We start from the raw sequence: 22,538 nt of genomic DNA on the forward strand, positions 1-22,538 counted from the left end.
AGGCCCCTTAGCAGTCTTACGGAGAATTCCATTTGGGGGAGCCAGGAAAACAGAAATTTTCCAAAAGGAGCTGCCATTTGCACCTATCCTGATATGGCTGCGGGCAATTCCATGGGGTTCGTGCGGGGTGGCGCTTTTCCCCAGGCTGTCGTGGGTTTGCGCGGCGCTGCAGCTGCTCTGGGCGCGGCCGCAGGGACCGAGACGGCGGCCTTGGGCCTCAGACTCTCTCCACGCCCGCCCCTCGGCGCCAACCTCTCCATTTCCCTCCACCTGCGGGCCCGGCGGCAACGCCTCCTGCCTCTGGTTACTAACGTTCCCAGCGGCTCGCTGCGTGCCGGACGTGACAGACGGCAGCAGCACGTCCCACCAGCGCCCTCGCAGACTGACAGCGCCTTGGAGCAATAGCAGCGCGCAGGCGCCTTAGGGCCGCGTCCTATAGCTGCCCACGTGGCCGGCGAGCAGGGTGCGGCGGACGGAAAGGGGCGGGGCGAGGTGGGAGGCGGGGCGACCGGGCCAGCTAGGCGCTCGGCGTTTTCCACGCGTTCCGAGCGCGAGTCGGTTGCAGTCTCTGCCGCTGTCGCTGCACAGTCTTCCCCCGGCCTCTCGCTGCCGCTGAATTGCCAAGATGTCGCTCTCTAACAAGCTGACTCTGGATAAGATGGACGTGAAGGGGAAGCGGGTCATCATGAGGTAATCCTCGGGACTCTGCCGCAGCCTCTTCGGCCGGGGCTGACTTGCTTTCCCTCCTGCCCAAAGTGGCCTTTAGTCCTTGTCTCGGCCCCATGGGTCCTAGCCCTGCAGGACTGGGCTGCCCACCATTGTGGCTGAAGCTTTGCCCGGGTTTAACGGTTTCTAACCTCATTTTCCCCAACCCAAAAAGTGAGCCGAAGTTGCCCTTTGCAGGGGTGGATCCACCCAGGAAGGGCTCAGATTGCAGGGATCCATTTTGCTTTCTTCTCTTATTTCTGAAAGGCAGTTCTATCGCCTCCAGTTCCCAGTTGGCGAGGTGGGATGTGATGCTTAGCCTGCAGATCCCTAGACCCCCAGGGAAGGGACCTTGAAAGGTCATTTGGTTAGTTTCCCTTCCCCCACCACCGTAGACCGTCCCAGACAAATCAGAAACGGCCCTGCACAAAAGGACATCTTTCCCAGAGAATGTTGATTTCGTTGTTCAGGAGTAGAACCCACTAAAGCGTTGGGGGTGGGAGGGAGAGGTAGGGTGGGCGCACCGAAGGAGTTCCTGCAGGGCTTATGTAACAGGCGCTGCTGCTCTACGTGTCTTTGGACTACAGGCCATGGGTTTTGCACCAGGATTGTGCCACATACTGGGTAATGCTAGAGCAGGGTGTGGCTGCTCATTCTTGCTGTTCTTTAACCTCACCCCCACAGGTGGCTAGAGAAGCAGAATATTAGAAGTGGGGAAGGCTCCCCGTGCGCTTTGGGGTCTTTTACTCCAAACATGTGGATTCCTGGTCACTTACCAACATGGCTTTTCCCTTGTTTGCCAGAATTAACTAGTATAATGTGTGGAGCTTTTACATTTATCCTTTTTGTAACATGTACATTCGTGCATGCCAGGAGCTAAGTGCAGGAATTCAGTTAGGTATGTAACTGATGGACTTGACCTTGACAGGATCCAAGGGTGGTGCTTTTGTGGGGGCCATAAGGGCTTGCACTAATAGCGTTGTGTAGTCTTGTCCTTTTAGGGAAGTGGTTGATTGATGGGCAGGCATGTGCATGATGTGATCCAGCCCTTTTCCCAGTTTGGGCTGGTTCAAGGGAGGGCAACTTTTGGATATTAATGGATGCAGAAAGCAGTAGGGGATCTCCCTTTACCTAAGGCTTAAACGAAGGTAGGCACTGTGAATTAGTGAACTGTATGGACACCCTAAAAGTTCATGTAGCTCTCCCCTTCCCTCTAATTTCATTATGGCCACTATTAGTTTGCAATTGGCCTTCTCTGCCCTGCTATGGAAATAATTAGAAGAACTCAATGGCTTATGGCCATGAAGAACACCTGGTGTCCCCCTTTTGCTAAATCACCTAGTCCTTTGCAATCCAGACAAAGTAGGAATCATAGCCATCCTAGTATTAGATAAGGGCCCTATCTTCTCCTCAGATGCTCTTAAGGAAGGGGGATAGACCCTATGAAAAACAGGACAAGTGGACATTGGCATGCAACTAGCTCTTAGATTTTAGTGATTTCCTCCTGTCTCCACTGTGCTCAAGGCTGACCTTTCCAGATGCAGGCACCAGCTGAAAGACAAGAGGTGGGGCATCATCTTGGCTACCTTCCTACAATTGCAGTCTTGGGCTTTATCTCTTCCTTTCCCAGGGAAACTGGCTTGAGGAATTATCTGGGCTGGCTGGGAGTGAGACTAGAGGAGGTGCTTATCTTTTCTCCCTCTGGACCTAATACGAAATATGTTTCTGCCCAAGGGCTCAAAGTTTCATTTAACACAGATTAACCCTGAGCCTTGAAATGATTGGCTAGTCCTGTTTTGCTGATGGAAAATGACCTGTCCAAGGTCACTGAACTAGCAAGTTGGTGGTAGAGCCAGGACTAGAATTTGGGTCTCCTTGGCTACCAACCAGATTCTCTAAATTCTTGGACATAGTGAATAGGGACAGGTTAAAATAGACCTTCGTCTGCTGAAGGTTGCAGTCAATAATTTTTCCCTGTAATCTGGATAGAACTTATTTGGCCTGAGAACAGGAAGTTGCTTTTTTCTCAGATTATTAATGTAGCTCTAGAACAGAGGCAGCCATGCCTCGTCAGTTCAAATTTCTTTTTGTCTCAATTGCCTTTATGTGGTGCTTGCTGGCAGTGTTCCGGAAGTGGGGCCTCCGGGGTATTGGCTGCTTCACTTGCCTCCTCTCTTTGTCTTGCAAAAGGGAGCTGTGATGTTTGTAGAGTCTTCAGGCCCCTGCTTTGAATTGCCAAGGGAAATTGAGTGATTTGTTGAGGAAACTTCAGATAGCCAGAAATCTCTGACTGGCTAATTACCAGGTTCTACCTCAGTTTTTTAGGACTCCATTTTACTTTATAGCCCTTTGAGTAAATTTCCTGTTTAATTTTGCAATGTCATTTCCTTTTTTCCTCTCATAGGTTGCCAGTCTTACTCCTTTGCCGACTTGTGAAGCGCTTCCCTTTTGCTTGCTTTCCCCCACCTCTCTCCCTCTCCCCATTTTTTTAAACCTCACTGTCTTTTCCCTAACCTGTTGTATCTTGTTAAGCAACAGTCTTGGTGTAGTGGAAGAAGAAACAGGGAGGAAAAACTGAGAGCAGGGGAGAAAAAAAAGTCTCTAAGGGAGCCATAATACCCCAATTTTCTAGTCAGGGACAGTAAAGCGAGGGTGGGAATGGTTCCTCTGAGAGCTTTTAATGGAACTGGGCCTGGACTCCTGCGATTTCAGGTGATAGAGTCTTGGTATCTTTATTACAACTAAATTAATATTTTTAAGATTCATTTTGAAATAATTATATACATTCACGGGAGGTTGCAAAGATAGTATAGAGAGGTCCTGTGTTCACCCAGTTTCCCTCATTAGATACATCTTACATAATTATAGTCCAATATCGAGAGTAGGAAGGAAGTTGACATTGGAATAAAGTATATAGTTCTTTGCTGTTTTATCACATGTGTAGATTTGTGTAACTCCCACCACAATCAAGATACAAAGCTAGTTTTGTTTGAGCACTGCCAAGATCTCCCTCATGCTACTCCTTTAGAGTTGTGGCCCCTCTCCCTCCATTCCTAAACCCCTGGTAACTACTAATCTCTCCTCCATTTGTAAAATTTTGTTATTTCAAAAGTGTTATATAAGTGGAATCACACAGTATATAACCCTTTGGGATAGTCACCCAGTATAATGCCCTTGAGATTCATCCATGTTGTTGCATGTATCAATAAATAGTTCATTCCTTGTATTGCTGAGTAGTAGTCTGTGGTATGGATGGTCCACAGTTTGAAGGACATCTGGGTTGTTTCCAGTTTGGGGTTATTTCAAATAAAGCTTCTGTGAATATTGAACATTTGTGCACAAGTCTTGGTATGGACATATGCTGTCATTTCTTTTGGGTAAACACCTAGGAGTGGAATTGCTGGGTCATATGCTTAGCCTTTTGAGGAATTCCCAGACTTTTCCAAAGCAGCCGCATCATTTTACATTCCTACTGGCTGTATATGAGTGCTCAATGGCTCTGCATCCTCACTAGCGTTTGATGTCATTTTTAAATTTCAGCCATTATGATTGGTGTGTAGTGATATCTGACTTTGTGCCTGAGGCTAAGCTTGGGATTGTTTAAGGGAAGTGGAAAAGGAAGGAGTGCAGATTTTACATAGAACAAGTGGAATGTGTAGGTCAGAGCAGTTTCTGTGGTGGAGTCCTTAGACAGGAGAAGCTAAAAGCAGACCTGTTTTTGAGAGCCTAGGAGATGATGAGGGAAGATAAATGAGAAGAGAGTACAAGTCCAATTCTCATCAGTAAGCTATGCCATGGCAGCGTGGATAGATGAGAGAGATTCTTGAATGTTTCCAAAGAACTTCCTCTCTGTCAGGGCTTGGGGGTAGGGAGCAGCACTGCAAGGGTGGCTTATGCTCAGCCCCTTGCCTTTAGCCCTTTTGAATGTGGGCCTTCTGGGAGGCTGCAGGGGGTGGGAGAAAATGACTCTTGGTAATGGGATACTCTATCCTCTTTGGAATGTACTTTAAGGCTGGCAGGAGCCTTGTTCAGGATATTTAAAGAAGATGCTTAGAATCAGAATCGAGTAGCCTGAAATTAAGTAGACTGTATTTCTTTCTTTAGAGGCATACTGCCTTTATTTTTTAAAGATTTTAATTAAAATGTTTGAATATAGAATTAGTCCTTCAACTCACCTTTGGAAAAGCTGTTCTTCAGTGAACTAGAGTACAGACCTAGGGGACATAGGAAATTGGTGGTCTTAGTAGGTCTAGGATTTTGTAATTGTCTGCCAAGCCTCAGCCTTAGAGAGGAAGGCCTAGTGATGGAGCTTTGTGGTCAAACATGGCAGCATTCTTTTTGACTAGGTCATACTTACACAGTAGTCCCTTAGTGCGTGTTGCTAGCTGTTTTTAGTAATGGTTGATCTGCCTTTTAGATCACAGAATCACGTTTTGGAGAAGCCTTAGCATGTATAATAATAGCTACCACTTTCATGGCACTTACTGTGTATCAGTTACTCTCCAAAGCACTTTCCAAATCGGTAACTCATTTAATTCTCACAATAACTGTGAAGTAGATAGTAGTATCATCCCCGTTCTAAAGATGAGAAAAAAATCACTTAAAAAGGATCTTGTCAGGCAAAACTTAGACCTTACAAACAACTATCACACATCATTGTTTTCAGTCAGATTGAAGTAGCCTGAGGTTCTAAGGAGTTTGCAAGAAGGGGGAAGGAATGATCAGTTCTTAAAAATGGTAAAGCAGCAATCTGTTGGGTAAGAAAGGAGACTGCAGTAAATTGCTATCCACACCCCCAACTCACCGCCCCCGCCCCCCCCAGCCCCGCTCCCGCCCGGCCATGTGCTGTGCCATGTGGCTTGTGGGATCCCGACCAGGGATTGAACCTGGCCCCCAGCAGTCCTAACCAGTGGATCCTAACCACTGGATCGCCAGGAAATTTCCTGCTTGTGCTATCTGAATCACTTCTTTTCTAATTGCCTGTTTGTCAGGTGGGCAGGGTCACATGTTCCATCCTCTCCTCTAAGGCTTTTATTTTCTTTAATTAAAAAAATATTGAAGTATAGTTGATTTACAATGTTGTGTTAGTTTCAGGTGTACAACAAAGTGTCCTCTCAGGCTTTTAGAAAGAGGCTATCTTTTTATTATTGTCTGTGTTTTGCTTGAAGGATACTGTTTGAACTTGGTCTTGGATACTGGGTTTCTTTCTGGTCCCGAGGTCCCAGCCTTTCTCCCAAAAGAATGATATTCTCTTGATGTGTTTTATTGTTCCAATTAATTTTTTTCTTTTGAGTAGTGTTTGCTTCCTTAGAACCCAGAAATACTATCAAAGGAATCAAAATCCAGACGTGTTCCCTATAACCCCTCACTCCTCCAGCTGCCACTGTTATTAGATACTATCATGCTGGGCCGGCATAGAGATCTTTTTATATGGAACTGGCTTTAGCTTCCCTGGTCTTCAGGCCTAGTTCCTGTGATTTAAGTTGTTTTTTATTTTTTAAAATTTCTCTTTTAAAAAGTATGAGATACGTACCTAAAAGGGCACAAATCATAAGCTTCAAAGAGCCATCACTAAAGGAGCACATTTGTCACCCAGGTCAAGAAAGAGAACATTACCAGAACCCTTGAAGCTCCCTCTGGTGTCGTATCCCAGTCACTACTCCCACCCTCCTCCCCATGGCTAATCTCCATCTTCTGATACTGCTGACTATTTTTAAGGTGACTTTTGAACTTCCAGCTTATTTAACTGGTTCACTAAAAGTCCCTCTCCTAATCTTTGGGGGAATGAAAAATTGATCGTGGCTCTGAACCCAACACTTTGTTTCTTTTTCAGAGTGGACTTCAATGTTCCTATGAAGAACAACCAGATAACAAACAACCAGAGGTAATGTCCCTGCTAATCCTTGAGCTAGGTTTACGATGTACGTGGGTCTGAGTATATGGGATGAAATGGTTTTACTTCCTTATTGTAGAACTATGGCAACTTAAGCCATGTGATCTTGGCTTTCAACAACCCACCATCTGGTTTGCCTTCTTATGAGAATTTAGAAATTGAAAAAAGAAATCATTTTAAGAAAGCGATTTCTGGGCTTCCCTGGTGGCGCAGTGGTTGGGAGTCCGCCTGCCGATGCAGGGGACATGGGTTCGTGCCCCGGTCCGGGAAGATCCCACATAGTGGTTGGGAGTCCGCCTGCCGATGTAGGGGACATGGGTTCGTGCCCCGGTCCGGGAAGGTCCCACATGCCGCTGAGCGGCTAGGCCCGTGAGCCATGGCCACTGAGCCTGCGCATCTGGAGCCTGTGCTCCACAACGGGAGAGGCCACAACGGTGAGAGGCCCGCGTACCGCACAAAAAAAAAAAAAAAAAAAAAAGAGAAAGAAAGCGATTTTTTTCTCCCCCCCATTTTTTTTAAATTTGAAGAATTTGGGGTTATGCATTTTTAAAGAATATAAAGGTTTAAGGTTACTTGGCTTCCCTTGCAAAATGAAGAACTGTGCATGTACTTTTACAAGCCCCTATTCTAGCTGGCCCCGATAAAATCAGTTTTCGAGAATTTTGATTTAAGGGAAAAGACTTCAGAAGTAATATTTTCAGTCAGTTTAGGCTGCTCCAAATGTCTTGGCTCCTAGATTCAGAAGCAGAAATTTTAAGTGATAGTACTGCTCTTGCTTTTGACTAGATTGTAAAAGGTTTTTATTTTAAATTTTAAATGAAAGGTTTGAGCTGAAAAGGTACGTTCCAATGGTATAGACCAGCAGTGTCTAATAAAAATATAATATGAGCCACATGTAATTTAAGATTTTCTAGTGGCCACATTAAAAAAGTAAAAAGAAACAGGTGAACGTAATAATACATTTTATTTAATCCAGTAAGCCCCAAAGAATCATTTCAGTATGTAATCAATTAAAAATTAATCAAAGGAATATTTAACTTTTTTGGTATTATTTGAGATCCAGTACATACCAATCTGGACTAGCCACATTTCTAGTATTCAGGAGACCTCTGTGGCTAATGGCTACCGTATTGTACAGTGCAGGTATAGGCCCAGAACACTTTCAGATATTGGCCCCAGAATAGAGCCTGGCATTGTGCCAAGCACATCCCTGCTGCACCATAGTGGAAGGTCTTTGTACAAGGCACCTCTGACCCTTCTTGACTTTCATTATTTTCTGTAGCACACATAAAAGATTGGAAATATGCCTATCAAGGTATTTTATAAGTAAAAAACAGATAAACAGGTCTGAGTAGATCTTTTCATTTTCAGAACTCCATGGAGTTGATTAACAAAATGAAGCATTAGAAATAATAGAACTTGGCCAATAAGGGATAGCCCTGAAGATTAATTTGGTTTCATTGGGCAAATGTTGTACCTGATGAAGGTTTCTTCTTTATTTAGTATAAATGAGTTTTTATATCTGCCAAGTAGCATAAGATATTTTAGAAACATAACTTGGCTTTTTATATTATTCCATTCTCTGCTGAAATGTCACCTTATCAGAGAGACTTTCCCTGGCCACCCTCTCTAAAATCCCCTTCACCACTATTCTCTAGTCATTCTTGTCCCCCTACCTTGCTTTATTTTCTCCATAGTACTTACCACTTCTATGAGAGCAGAGACTATTTTATTTACTATTGTATTCTCAGAATCTGATATAGTAGCTGCCACAAAAGAAGCATCCAGTAAATATTTGTTGAATAAATAAATGATTTTCTTTGTTATCAATTTTAATTTCTTAAAGACTGCCAAGAATGGAAAATTAGTATTGGGTTTGTAACAAAAATTTGAAGGTTTAAAGGAGGTTTAATAAATGTTAGGTTAAACTATAATTTAGTAAATGTGATGCATTATGTAAACCACATTCTATATAATGTATTTATTTTTACCTACATAAAAAAGTGACTTAAGATCTGTAACGGGTGCAGAAAAGTTACATGTTTTTCAGTTTTCCCCAAATTTCTTGTAATGGTTTCAAGATTTGGGAATTTTATATTTCTTCCACAGTCAAACACTTAGGATGTTTCAGGGGTCCCTAAGACCACCCACATATTTGGTGATTCACTGGAAGGACTCAGGACTCAGCATATAGTTGTTTTTTTGTGTGTTTTTTTTTTTTTTTTTTTTGCGGTACGCGGGCCTCTCACTGTTGTGGCCTCTCCCGTTGCAGAGCACAGGCTCCAGACGCGCAGGCTCAGCGGCCATGGCTCACGGGCCCAGCCGCTCTGCGGCATGTGGGATCCCCCTGGACCGGGGCACAAACCCGTGTCCCCTGCATCGGCAGGCGGACTCTCAACCACTGCGCCACCAGGGAAGCCCCAGCATATAGTTCTCACTGCTAAAGTTTATTACAGTGAAAGGATGCATGACAGGATCAGCAAGGGGGAAAGACACAGGCAGAATTTGGAGAAATCCATGCATGGGCTTCGATGCTTTCTCCCTCTCATGATGGGACACACCAAGCGTGCTCCTTTCTCCAGCAGTGAAAAATGCAATAATTTTGTGCAATGTTTCTGTCCAGAGAAGCCCTTTAGAGACTCAGCTCCCAAGATTTTTACTGGCAACTGATCACATAGGCACCCTCTGCCCAGCGACTACCAAAATTCCTCCTAGAGGGAAGCAGTGTTGAGCGTAAAATCACCTTGTTTGTACAGACAGTCTAGGAATTGTGAGCAGCCCTTGTCAGAGAACTGAGGGACCACTGCAAAAGCCAAGTTCCCAGATACCAGTCAAGGGCCAACCTTGCAAGCAGGTCCTTCTGAAGATAGCAGCTTCAGTCCTGCTATATTAACTCTTTTCTGCACAAGGGGCAAAACATGATGAGATTGTATAATCCTAGGGGGAGGGTTGACATCCTAATTAACTTCCTCTGCACATGGACCTGAGGACCATCGCTGAGTTGTTGACAGTAGATTTGAAGGAATTTGGAGAAGAAAGGGGGCTTTATGTTTTATGAGGCCATGAATAGAATAGTTCCCACTAATTCTTAGGAGTAACCTTACTCTACCTGTTGTCTCTTTTTGGTTTCAGGATCAAGGCTGCCGTTCCAAGCATCAGATTCTGCTTGGACAATGGAGCCAAGTCAGTTGTTCTTATGAGCCACCTGGGCCGGCCTGATGGTGTCTCCATGCCTGACAAGTACTCCTTGCAGCCAGTTGCTGTAGAACTCAAATCTCTGCTGGGCAAGTACGTTTCAGGCTCTGGTGCTGGTGGAGTCTGTGACAGATGTTGTCAAGCATGTTGTTATTGGTTCTTAACTTTCTGACTGCTCAGGTGTTTTCCATGTTGTGCTCTCCCCAGGGATGTTTTGTTCTTGAAGGACTGCGTGGGCCCAGAAGTGGAGAAAGCTTGTGCTGACCCAGCTGCTGGGTCTGTCATCCTGCTGGAGAACCTTCGCTTTCATGTGGAGGAAGAAGGGAAGGGAAAAGATGCTTCTGGGAACAAGGTAGGACCTGTGATTTTGACATTAGTCGGGGTGAGGAGGGCTGAGTGTATAAGAGACTGTGATTGAAGAGTAGAGGAAGCTCATGTTTATTTTGACAGCTTTTTATTGAAGTACTGCATACGATTAAAAATGCACAAATGCACAGCTTGATGAATTATCACAAAGTAAGCACACCTGTGTAACCACCACAGGTGGTGGTGGTTACACAGGTGTAACCTGTTACCACCACCTATTCAGAGAATAGGATATTGTCAGCATCCCAGAAGCCCTCCTCATCATGCTCAAGTGGTTTTGAAATACCTTGGAAAAATACGTGAACACCATTTGGGTGTACGAGGATTTGGTGAACATGCTGTTTCTAATTGTCCCTTTGTTACACACCTGGCCTGTGATACATTAAGATTGTTTTTTCTAATAGTATGTGATAATATCCTATCAAAGGGGGAGGCTGTGATTGCTGAGAGCAGACATTCACAGGTGGTTGTTGGCTGGGGACATGGGGGTGAGTAGCCATGATACACCAGGTGTTCCTCCAGCAGAGCCACTGTCAAGGCTGGAACTGTTTTTCTAAGCAACGGGCCCTGGTGTGTTATGGAAGGACAATCTGTATTTTTATTTAGAAGGGGAATTAACTTAAAGCTTGAGCTTGGTACTTTTAACACAGTAAATTAAATTTGATATCATTGGGATTTTCTTATAAAAGAATCATGTGAGCAGAAAAAGTACTTTCCTAAGTCAAGTGGAAAGGGACTATTTGGGACATTTGATTGTAGTTGGGTAAATGATGGTCATGATGATACTGCCTTGGGTTTAAGACATTTTTCTTAAGAAGTGTAAAGCATCTTTCTTTGAATTTCTTCTTAAGGAAGTACAGATATCATCATATTTAAAAAAAAAACCTAGGTCTCAAAAAGGCAATCATTTGATTAGAGGTAGTGGTACTGTTGCTGGGCCTTATATAGAGCTCAGTCCATTAGGTCAGCAAACTTTCTGTAAAGGGCCAGACAATAAATATTTTAGGCTTTGCGGACCATACGGTCAGCCACAACCTTATATGGTCTCTGTTGGAACTATTCAGCTCTGCCATTGTTGTGCAAAAGCAACCATAGGGAAAAAAACAAAAAATTTTTAAAAAGGCAACCATAGATAACCCACAAAATAGATTACAGTGACCGACAACCAGAATTCAGATATTAAATGATAAAGCTGGCTCTTTGAGGATGATTTGGAATTTGCCTATTGGTAGAAGGGAAGCTGAAAGCACCCTTTAAGTACTTTCCACTCTTAAGGTCTTTAGTATCTTGTGGAACAAGATGCTCTGAGGCTAGCATCTCAACCTCCTGTTGTACTTCTGACATTTCTTAAGGTCATCGCAGTGCCTGCTTTCAAGCAGTTTCTTTTCTTAGCACTGCAGGCTCTGGTCTTGCCTTATCTTGCCTTTGGCATGGTCTTGCTACAGTAGTATGAGTCAAATGCTGACCTAAAATTTGGTGCCCTTTTAGACTGAAACTCAACCTGCTAGACTCTCGGGTTTAGAAATGGCAGGAGGCAACTGGCAAATTGAGGCAAAACCTTTTATTCAGGAAGTGATGAACCAACTATGCTAGTCTATGTCTTTTTTAGTTAGTTTACTTTACATTTAGTGTCCAATGGCTTTTCATGCTTGAAATTTCAGGAGCCAGCCATAAGTTCAAAGTGGATAAAAACAAAGCGAGGGCATGAAATTTTTCCTTTATCCAGTGTGCCCTGCATTGATTTTTTTTTTTTTTTTTTTTCCCAGGCCCAGAGGCCAGGGCCCACGGGCCCACCCGCTCCGCGGCACGTGGGATCCTCCCAGACCGGGGCGCGAACCCGGTTCCCCTGCATCGGCAGGCGGACGCGCAACCACTGCGCCACCAGGGAAGCCCCCTGCATTGATTTTTTAGGAGCATTCTCTTCCTTCTAGTTATTGGCAGATCAAAAATGAGAAATGGGTTCTTATTACTATTAATTTCTATGGTACCTTTTCCATGAAGAGCTTTCAACTTGTCTCATTTTTCCTCAAACAATTCTTAAATAGCGGGGTTATCTTCCCTTTTTAATAGATGGGAAGATTTCAGGGGCAGAGAACAACTTGACAAAGGTTACACAGTAAATTAGCATCAGACCTGGTCCTAGAACCCAGTTCTCCTGACATTTGGGCAGTGTTTTCATTACTACACATATCATCTTGCAGTCACCAGTGGCAGATGATATTCCACTGTAAAGAGATTATGGGGGCTCTACAGTCTTCAGTTTTGGCATTAGTGCCCCTGCATTCTTTGGTTCATTAGAGGAAAGCACCTGTTATCTGTGGCAGCCTCCTTCTCCTCAGTACATGGGAGAATGGGAGTGGACAGTGACTGAAAGAAACATCTGTTTTGTGCTCTTCTCTGCCATGTCCCTCTTATCTGGCTTCCTGTGCATCTTTGCTTTATTTCCTACTGGAGACTCTGTTCCTCCTGCCGCCCTGCTTTCTTTTCCCTATGGGAGCGTGGGGGGTATTATCCCTGGGTAGTGAGCTGACATTCAAAGCCCTATGTTTTATTTCTACTTTTTGTTCCCCTTTCTTTTTTGTAGAAGTGTATTGTTTTATCAGATGCCTAACTTCCAGGGAAGGCTATATGAATTATCTCCTTTTGCTATTATATAAGATGTTTCTGAGGTCCTTTTCTGTTGTCATGTTTCCATCTGCCTTCTCTGTTCCAGCCTGCCCTTGTTGCTTTGGTGAGGAATATGTATGAGGGCCTTTTTCCCTTTGCAGAAAGGTCTTGGTAGCCAGCAGCTTGACTCAAGTATAATCCTAAATTTTATAAGGAGAATATGTTAAAATGAGGAAATGAGTCAAGATAAGGAGAGAGAAGGATAATTTGAGTCTTGTCCTAGGAGCTGGAGAGAGGCCAGTGGGATGTGATTAGGGGTTAAGCTGTGGTTCAGGAATCTTAGGCTTGCAATTTGAGGGAAGGTGGAGGAGAGCAGAAACATGCAGAAATGACCAAAAGACCTGGAATATTAGGAAGAAAGAACAGATCCTGTTGCTAGTTTTAAAAACTGCTGTTCTACCAACTCAGGGTCTTTAGAGGTGTTGAAGAGGACTCTTGGTATGAAATGCTTTTACAGTTGTCTTTGGAGCCATCAACATTTCCTGTGTTTTTTTGTTTGTTTGTTTGTTTGTTTTTCTCTGCAGGTTAAAGCTGAGCCAGCCAAAATAGAAGCCTTTCGAGCTTCGCTTTCCAAGCTAGGGGATGTCTATGTCAATGATGCTTTTGGCACTGCTCACCGAGCCCATAGGTACTAAAAGTTTTTTGCTCATTGTCAAACTGGGAGCATTATTTCTCTGTTTACTTGAGCAGCCCAAGCTCTGGCTTGCTTTTGGATATTTCTGTATTATATTGTGATCTTTTTGGCTTCTATCTCTAATTGGAGCTACAAATTACACTGAGGTTCTTGATGAGTATCTCCGATCTAAAGAGGAAATAAAAGCAAATGTTGAGAATTGTGGAGCTTTTTGTTGAGCTTCAGGGAGATGCTCCTCTGTCTCACTTTGGGATATTTCATGGAGAGCTCTCCCTTTGTGAATGCTATGGGAGCGAAATCTTAGGCTGTCAGTAGGAAGCAAACCGAGGAATCCTTTCCTGTTGTCGTCACCTGGCTGATTATTTATTGTGGTTAAACCCTTGGCCTGAAGACTATTAATTGGGTATCTTAAATTCTACCTTAGGTCATTGCTTTTCACTTGTTCCCCTTGACCCTGCATTATTAGTCAAAAATCTTATCTTGTACCTAAGTGTTTTGTTGCAGTTTGGGCATGAAAACTGTGGTGGCCTGGCATCTCAAAAGTGAAAGTATTTTCAGTGATAAGGAGATGGCCTCTAGAATTGGGAGAATTGCTAGGGATTGACCTAACATTTGAATGTCTCTGTTCATTTGTAGCTCCATGGTGGGAGTAAATCTGCCAGAGAAGGCTGGAGGTTTTTTGATGAAGAAGGAGCTGAACTACTTTGCCAAGGCCTTGGAGAGCCCAGAGCGACCATTCCTGGCCATCCTGGGCGGGTATGGAGAACTCTTCAAGACCATGCTTTAAGTAGTGTTTTTGCCTGGTAGTAGGCCATAACTTGGGTGGTTTATTGTCAGATAGCAAAATCAAACTGGGTGACTGAGGAGAATTTAATAAAGGGACTGTCTACAAAGGTGTGGGTAGGGTTTAGGGAAACCCAGAAGGGACAGTACAGTAATCTGGGGCAACTGTCATCACCATCCTTAGGCCTGAAGGGAAAAAGGAAAGGGATGGTTGCCAAAATCCAGAGAGGGTGGTTGCATGGAGAGGTCCCTCTGATAGAAACCGTAGCCTTTGGTCAAGGGATGTAGGGATAGTCATCTAGCAGGGAAGGAGCCAGGGAAATAGATACTCTGATCTCCTTTTAATGTCCTGCTGATGTACCCCCTCCTACCCACAATGGGCTGCAACCTAGCTGGACGTCAGAGGGCAAGGAAACTTGATGCAGTCCACTCAGGTCAGCCTCCTGGGACAGAGAACGGGGCTGGAAAGGATAGAAAATGGCTCTGGAGGGAAGAATCGGAAAGATCCACCATTGCTCATCTAACGATTTTTGAAACACTTCAGCCTCTCAGATATGAAAACCTCCTCATATGTGTTTAATATATCATTTGGAACTCATTTCTCCAGCTCACATACCTTTTTATATTTTCTCCTATGGGGAAAGATACCCTGTGAATAGTGATATTCTACTGGCTTAGTTAAAAATACGAATTTCAGAAGTGCAACTCAAGAGGCTAGGAGGGGGCTTCCTTGGTGGCGCAGTGGTTGAGAGTCTGCCTGCCGATGCAGGGGACACGGGTTCGTGCCCCGGTCCGGGAAGATTCCACATGCCGTGGAGCGGCTGGGCCCGTGAGCCATGGCCGGTGAGCCTGCGCGTCCATGGGAGTGAACACACTCAGCATTTCCCTATGAATGCTGACTCTGGAGTTGGGTGTCAATTTCAGATAGCATAGTTGCTCTCCAGGTTCATGAGCCCAGTTTCAGGGTCCTAAAAATAGTTAATGTGGGTATAGGTTGTTATCTGTGTCCTGGAATCATTGCCCCTCTTGTGCACTGGTTTGTAAAGGTCAAACTCTGATCTTTGCTTCTCTGGAGATTAGGAGTTGGGCTTTGTTCTCCAACCTTCCGAAGATCTGGAATATGGAAGTGAGTGCCACCTAGGGGTTATGATTAGGTTTTGGACTCTGCCTAAAATAGCTATTTTGGGGAAGTTGATGTGGAGGGTTTTTTTTGCCACCTTTCTTGCAATGTAGTCTCCTTAGAACATTAACAATTTAGGGGAAGATTTTACATTTTATTAAAAAACATTTTGTTGGGAATTCCCTGGTGGTCCAGTGGTTAGGACTCAGTGCTTTCACTGCCGAGGGCCCTGTTTCAATCCTTGGTCGGGGAACTAAGAACCCATAAGCCACACGGCGCAAAAAAAAAAAAAAACCCATTATTATGGAAATGCTCAAACATTACAGAAGTTGAAAGAATAGTATAATAAACCCCCAGGTACCTCTCACCCTGCTCTAATAATTATTGGCATTTTTGCCAATCCTGTTTTATCTGTCCTCTAATCCTTTTTTTTGTCAGGAGTATTTGAAAGCAAGCCTTGGGCATCATATAATTTCATTTCTCATACTTCTGTAGGCATCTCATAACTGATGAGATTTCTTTTAAATAACCACCGTGTGTTATACCTAACAAAATTTAACAATTTTATTACTATCATCTAATACCCAGTCTGTATTCAGAAATTCTCCATCATTTCAGAAATGCCTTTTTACAGTCAGTTTGTTTGAATAAGGATCCGGTGAAGTCCATGCATTGCATTTGGTTGTTAGGTATATTTTATTCTATAATAGTTCCCGCTTCATTATTATTTTCATTCCATTTATTTGTTGAAGAAGCAGGGCATTTGATCTGTAGAACATCCCACATTCTTTAGAATATGTTGAGTCTCATTTCTCCCTCTTTCTCTGTCTCTCTCTCTCTTTCTGTGTGTGTGTTTCTGTATAAAACAGTTAATCCATTCTTACCCTTGGTGGTGACCAGTCTTTACAAGTGAGCTATCTATAGTTTCTTTCCATCCATTCTCCCACATCGCTATTGTTTTGAACCTCCATTTCACAAATCCTAACATAGGGCCTCTCACAGAGTAGGTATCATCTTGTTTATTGAATGAAGAGGTAGATAGGCCCAAGGTGATTGGTTCATTTAAGTGGGATTTAGATATATAAGAATATTTGTGGAAGGCAAGCTATTACTTATGTGAAGGATTTTAAAGGTTGTGCTTCAAGTGAATGTTTTTCTTTTGTTTAGATACTTTTTTCTCTCGGAGGTGAAAGGTACATCTGTGTTTATTATCTTATTTCCCTCTACTAGAATATAAGCTCCAAAGGGGTAGGGATCTTCTCTTTTGCCCAGTGATGTTTCTCAGAGACCTAGAACCTTGGCACAGAGTAAATGCTCAATCAGTGTGCTGAATCAAGTGGTCCAATAGAATAACGAATGCCATAAAGCAAATGTTCCAGCAACTGAGCATGGACCTAAGAGTGTGAATATCTATTTTTGCTCAGTATATATTCATTTGGTATATAATCTGGTTCCTGCTCTAGGATTAGGACAGTTCTCAGGGAGCTCAGGGATCCCACAATTAGCAATCTTTCTCAGGTACAATTAGCAATCTTGACCCTTTGATTTTTGGGAGGAGAGAAGGGGCAAAATAGATCTATTTGGAATTTGTGATTTCTTCAGATGATTGTAAGTCTTCTAAGCCCTTCTTCGCCAAGAGCCACACCTTAAAAGGATTTCTTAGTAATGGATTGGCTTTTTGGGTTGGAGAAACGTAGGGCAAAGTTAGCCAATATTGTCACTCTGTGGGACATTTCTCTGTTCCTGTCTCTTAATATCAAAATTCAGGCTTTATGTAATATCAGTTCCTTAGTCCATTGTTTGTTCTTTGGGTGATGATTCTTGCTTTCCCTTCCAGAGCTAAAGTTGCAGACAAGATCCAGCTGATCAGTAATATGCTAGACAAAGTCAATGAAATGATTATTGGTGGTGGAATGGCCTTTACCTTCCTTAAGGTGCTCAACAACATGGAGGTAGGAAACCAATGCCAAGTGGATGTGAAATAGCTCTCCATGAGAAATAGCCGGTTATGTAAATTTAAAAAGGAAATTAGCTTCTGACATGAGCTCTAAAAACTCCCATTTTTATTTATTTTGCAAGTTGTTTTTCTTTCATCTTTGAATTATTCCTTTGTATTGTGTTGTGTTTTGTTCCTGTCTGCTTTGTGAGGTAATCACATTCTGAGTATAGAGGCTGATCTTCATCATCTTGACTTTCCTGAGTAGATTGGCACTTCTCTGTTTGACGAAGAGGGATCCAAGATCATCAAAGACCTGATATCCAAAGCTGAGAAGAATGGCGTGAAGATTACCTTGCCTGTTGACTTTGTCACTGCTGATAAGTTTGATGAGAATGCCAAGACTGGCCAAGCCACTGTGGCCTCTGGCATACCTGCTGGCTGGATGGTGAGTCACTTGGGTGGTTGGTAGTATGAGTGAACAAATACATTTTGGTATCATTCATTCAACCAACCAATGGGAATTTTAAAAGAAGGGCTACAAATGTTGAGTGAGACCCTCCTTCGGGGAGAATCCATGGGGAAAAGCAGTGGTATCAGATTGCTGCTAAGACTTTTCATTAGTGATGTGGGGGCAAAACTGTTTTTTCTTTCTTCATCTATTTAATGCTTATTAAGTACTTGACTGTGTGCTGGGGATGATGCTATGTACTTTCATGGTTTGGGCTGTTCTGGATTATGTTGCTACCTAGAAACCTGTATAAGAAATTTTTCTTATATGAAAACATTGAGATAGTACAAGTATAATTGTTGCAAGCAGGGAAAAATTTATGTGTATATTAAAGACTTATTTAGCTGATTGTAATGTTCTCCATATTTTATCATTGTAATAGCTGTACAAAATTGTTAACGGTGACATACTAGTTTGCTTATCGCTTTCCTTTTTTTTTAGAATTATTTAAGCTTTCATATTTTTTTTTTCTTTTAGGATTTATTTTTTAAATTTATTTTTGGCTGCATCGGGTCTTAGTTGTAGCATGTGGCATCTTTCGTTGCAGTGCGTGGGCTTCTCTAGTTGTGATGCTTGGGCTCCAGGGTGCGTGGGCTCTGTAGTTGTGGCACGTGGGTTCTGTAGTTGTGGCACGTGGGTTCCAGAGCGTGTGGTCTCTGTAGTTTGCGGCACGCAGGCTGTAGTTGAGGCGTGCAAGCTCAGTAGTTGTGGCACATGGGCTTAGTTGCCCTGTGGCATGTGGATCTTAGTTCCCTGACCAGGGATTGAACCCGCATCCCCTGCATTGTAAGGTGGATTCTTTACCACTGGACCACCAGGGAAGTCCCATCACTTTCCTTTTGATAGGCATGTGGGTTTTATTTAGTTCAGTGTTTCTCAAAGTATGGTCTCAAGAACAGCAGCATTGGACTTGCCTGCTGACACAGTGGTTAAGAATCCACCTGCCAGTGCAGGGGACATGGGTTCGATCCCTGGTCCGGGAAGATCCCATATGCTGTGGAGCAACTAACCCTGTGCACCACAACTGCTGAGCCTGTGTTCTAGAGCCTGGGAGCCACAACTACTGAGCCTGCCAGCCTAGAGCCCGTGCTCCACAACAAGAGAAGCCACTGCAATGAGAAAAGCCTGCGCCCCGCAACTAAAAGTAGCCCCCGCTGGTGGCAACTAGAGAAAGCCCGTGCGCAGCAGCGAAGAACCAAAGCAGCCAAAAATAAATTTAAAAAAGAACAGCAGCGTCAGCATCATTTTGAAACTCATTAAAAATGCAGATTCCTGCCCCCTGCCCCCGACCTGCTGAGGCAGAAACTCTGGGGGTAAGGCCCAGAAATTTGTGCTTGAACAAGCCATCCTGGTGATTCTGATGCACAACAAGGTTTGAGAACCACTGATCTAGTTTAGTGTTTTTCAACCTCGGCACTATTGACATCTTGGGTAGTTTTAGTTGTGGAGGGCTGTTGTTGCATTATAGGATGTTTAAGGCATCTTTGGCCACTAGATGCCAGAAGCAACCCCCTACCATCTCCAAATCATGACAGTCAAAAATGTCTTGAGACATTGCCATATGTTCCCTAGGGAGGGACGGAATTAACCCTAGTTGAAAACCACTTATCTAGTTACACACAATCATAAAATAGTGTGGCTAAGAATGTTTTTGTCAAATAACTTTTGAGGTTTTCCCTTAGACTTGATCTTCCATAAAGGATATGAACAGGTTTATAATTTTAAAGAATGAGGGGTATCTTTTGGTTCTAGAAGACACTCTGGTGTTCAGCCTTGAGTTCTGGTCTTGGTGGAGGTATGGTATTTGCTCCTCTAAGTAGCTTTTATTGGTAGCTCATCCTCTCTTAACTCTGCCCCTTAGGGCTTGGATTGTGGTCCTGAGAGCAGCAAGAAGTATGCTGAGGCTGTTGCTCGGGCTAAGCAGATTGTGTGGAATGGACCTGTGGGTGTATTTGAATGGGAAGCTTTTGCCCGAGGAACCAAAGCCCTCATGGATGAGGTGGTGAAAGCCACTTCCAGGGGCTGCATCACCATCATAGGTAAGGGGTCCTGTACAAAGCTATTGCCAATGTGAGCTGGCAGAATTCTGATCAGGGGAAAGTAGAGGGGAAATGGTTAACTTTTCCTAGGTTCCTTGGTGCCAGGTGAATCTTGAGAGCTAAATGGGTATATAATTCATGGAGGAACCTCTAAATGAAATGGACTTGGGGGGTTATTGGCTACCTTTTGGGCTTGAGAGCACATTGCCTTATAATTTTGGTGCCAATCTTTTTTCTTTTCTCTCCTTTCCCCTTTTTACTTGGCTTTCATTCAACAGGTGGTGGAGACACTGCTACTTGCTGTGCCAAATGGAACACAGAGGATAAAGTCAGCCATGTGAGCACCGGAGGTGGTGCCAGTTTAGAGCTCCTGGAAGGTGAGGTTCTTTAATGTTTTTTTGACTTATTTGGGGGAAGGATGGGGTTTATGCAGTGAGAGGTGAGTAGAATGGAGTGGAGATGGTAGATAGTGTTGTCATTAGCAGTCATTAGCTGGGCAGTACAAATGGAGGAGTTTCAAATAAAGCTCCTTGCTTCCATTTGAGGTGGGGAGGGCCAGATGGGAAGACTTATTCTCAAAGAGGTTATGCTCTAGTGGACCTGGGACCCAAAATGTAAAAGTTACCTAACTCCTGGCCATATACCCTAGAGAGGAGCTGATATGTTATTGGGAGGATAGAAGGGGACAGATCTGGCTTAGTGGATCCTATAGTAATGCTGACTGTGTGTGTGTGTGTTCTCTCAAAAACAGGTAAAGTCCTTCCTGGGGTGGAGGCTCTCAGCAGTGTTTAGTACTTTCCTGCCTTTTGGTTCCTGTGCATAGCCCCTAAGTCAACTTAGTGCTTTCTGCATCTCCACTTGGCATTAGCTAATATCTTCCCCTATGTCAAGATTCGGCTAGTGGCCAAGAGATGTAGTGCCAGGAACCCTTAAACAGTTGTACGGCATCTCAGCTCACCTTTACTGCACCCTGGCTTTGCCTACATTCTTCAAGATCCCATTTGAATTTCTTAGAGATTAAACCGTTGTGCATTCTAGAGTGCATATATTTGTATTATGCCTGTTAAAAGAAAGTGAGCTGTGTTAGCTTAGTTCTCTTTATGAAGTAGCTTATTCTGATTAGCTTTGTCATAGTTTCACCACTCAGCATGGAAACAAAATGAAATTCCAGTTGTTGGTAAGGAGGGACATGAAGTTGGTGATCTATTAAATAAATAATAAAAATATCCATTGAAACTGGGATTTTTTTCCTGTCATATTTTGTTAGGGTGAGAACAGAATCTTGAGGAAAGGATCAGATTATCTACGTCCATGTTTTTAAGTAACATGCTTAAACTGTTAACTTCTTGATTTTCTAAAAAAGATCTCTATTAATTTCATGCATGGGAAGATTTAGCTCTCTTATAGCCTCTGTTCCATATGTACGTCCCCTTCTTCATTCTCCCAGTATAGTTTTGTCATAATTTTAGATTTGATCAATAGTCTACATTGTGATTATAAATATTATTCACAGCTGAGCTATGTCATATGCCATGATTATATTTACTTATGTATCTTTTAGTTTTCTTTGGAGTTAAAAAGTTTTAAAAATTAGTTTCTTTTTTTCTATGTATCTATCACTGATTCATTCCCAACATATTCAAACATATGGGACAGTTGGTTCATTTTTATTAGAGATGTCCCTCCTGCAGTCCTCTGTGTTCCTGTTTCAGTTTGTACTGGCTGCCCCCTATGTTGGCTGTACAGCTGTTGCCCTGGGGTTTCCTGTTTCCAGAGGAAATCCCTGTGGGGTAACTCTTGAGGATTCCTTTAACCTCCTGTGTTGAACCTTCCCTTTCCTGGATCTGTTTCCCCCCTGCTTTCTTGGTTTACGTCTCCTTTTTGTGAAACACAAGACTCCACTAGCTTCCTGAGAAATTGAGGGCGTAGGAGGCAAAATTTTTTGTATGTCTGAAGATATCTTTATTCAACTCTTATATTTGCCTGTTTGGTTATATGTAGAATTTCAGCCTACATATCAGTTTCTCAGACATAAAGCCTTTGATTCACTGTCATTGCTGAAAATCTAATGACATCCTACACTTGATCTTAGCCAAAAGGCCAAAGCGATTTCAGTGACATTCTTATTCTTTTATTGTCCTTGTAATTTTCCCTCCTTTCTCTTTCCTGTCATTTTAATGGGAGTTTCAGGAATGAGCAGAGGTAAACGGTGCAATTTCAAAAGGCTGTGTTTAACCGGAAATTTTCTGCTGGGCATTTTACATACTAGAGTATGTATTTCACCTTTATGGATAAAGAAATAGTTAAACTATTGGACAGGATCACAGAGCCAGTAACAGCAGGGATTCAAATCCAGGTTTGTCTGACTCCAAAGGCTGGTGCTTTTTCAGTGTGCCTCACTCCCTGAAATGATTCTTCTAGACTAGGACCTTTTTTGCTTAACTCTGGAGAGAACAGCAAAAGAAAATTTTGGTGGCTGCTTTAAACAAAACAAATTTTGAAGGCTTGAATTTTTTCTAAAAATTCATTTGTATTTTAATACTGTCCCCATAGTTGTAGTTAATTTTAAAAAACGTATTTCTGCACATCTCTAATGGCATGCTCTACCCTGGTTTGAGAAGCAGGAATTCTAGTACAATCTTTTTTGTAGGTGAGGCCCAGAGATGCTACGCATTGATCCAGAGAATTA

General features: G+C 43.1%; 1 protein-coding gene across 2 annotated transcripts in view; it reads left to right on the forward strand.

Moving 5' to 3' along the window:
• The first annotated feature begins 491 nt into the window (after positions 1 to 491).
• PGK1 (phosphoglycerate kinase 1) overlaps positions 492 to 22,538 on the forward strand; it is a 125,804-nt gene continuing 103,757 nt past the window's right edge. The window contains exons 1-11 of one of the 2 annotated variants that reach the window (XM_007119876.4): positions 493 to 690; positions 6,539 to 6,589; positions 9,731 to 9,886; positions 10,001 to 10,145; positions 13,351 to 13,454; positions 14,097 to 14,216; positions 17,201 to 17,315; positions 17,568 to 17,747; positions 19,672 to 19,849; positions 20,128 to 20,226; positions 20,601 to 21,091. In XM_007119876.4, the coding sequence (XP_007119938.1) occupies positions 626 to 690; positions 6,539 to 6,589; positions 9,731 to 9,886; positions 10,001 to 10,145; positions 13,351 to 13,454; positions 14,097 to 14,216; positions 17,201 to 17,315; positions 17,568 to 17,747; positions 19,672 to 19,849; positions 20,128 to 20,226; positions 20,601 to 20,641 (1,254 nt within the window). In that variant the 5' untranslated portion in view covers positions 493 to 625 and the 3' untranslated portion in view covers positions 20,642 to 21,091. Of the gene's footprint in view, positions 691 to 6,538; positions 6,590 to 9,730; positions 9,887 to 10,000; positions 10,146 to 13,350; positions 13,455 to 14,096; positions 14,217 to 17,200; positions 17,316 to 17,567; positions 17,748 to 19,671; positions 19,850 to 20,127; positions 20,227 to 20,600; positions 21,092 to 22,538 lie in introns of those variants that run through there. The other variant, XM_024129456.3, reaches the window with a different exon arrangement.

This window comes from Physeter macrocephalus, chromosome 21, assembly GCF_002837175.3.
Source record: "Physeter macrocephalus isolate SW-GA chromosome 21, ASM283717v5, whole genome shotgun sequence".
Taxonomy (NCBI): Eukaryota; Metazoa; Chordata; class Mammalia; order Artiodactyla; family Physeteridae; genus Physeter; species Physeter macrocephalus.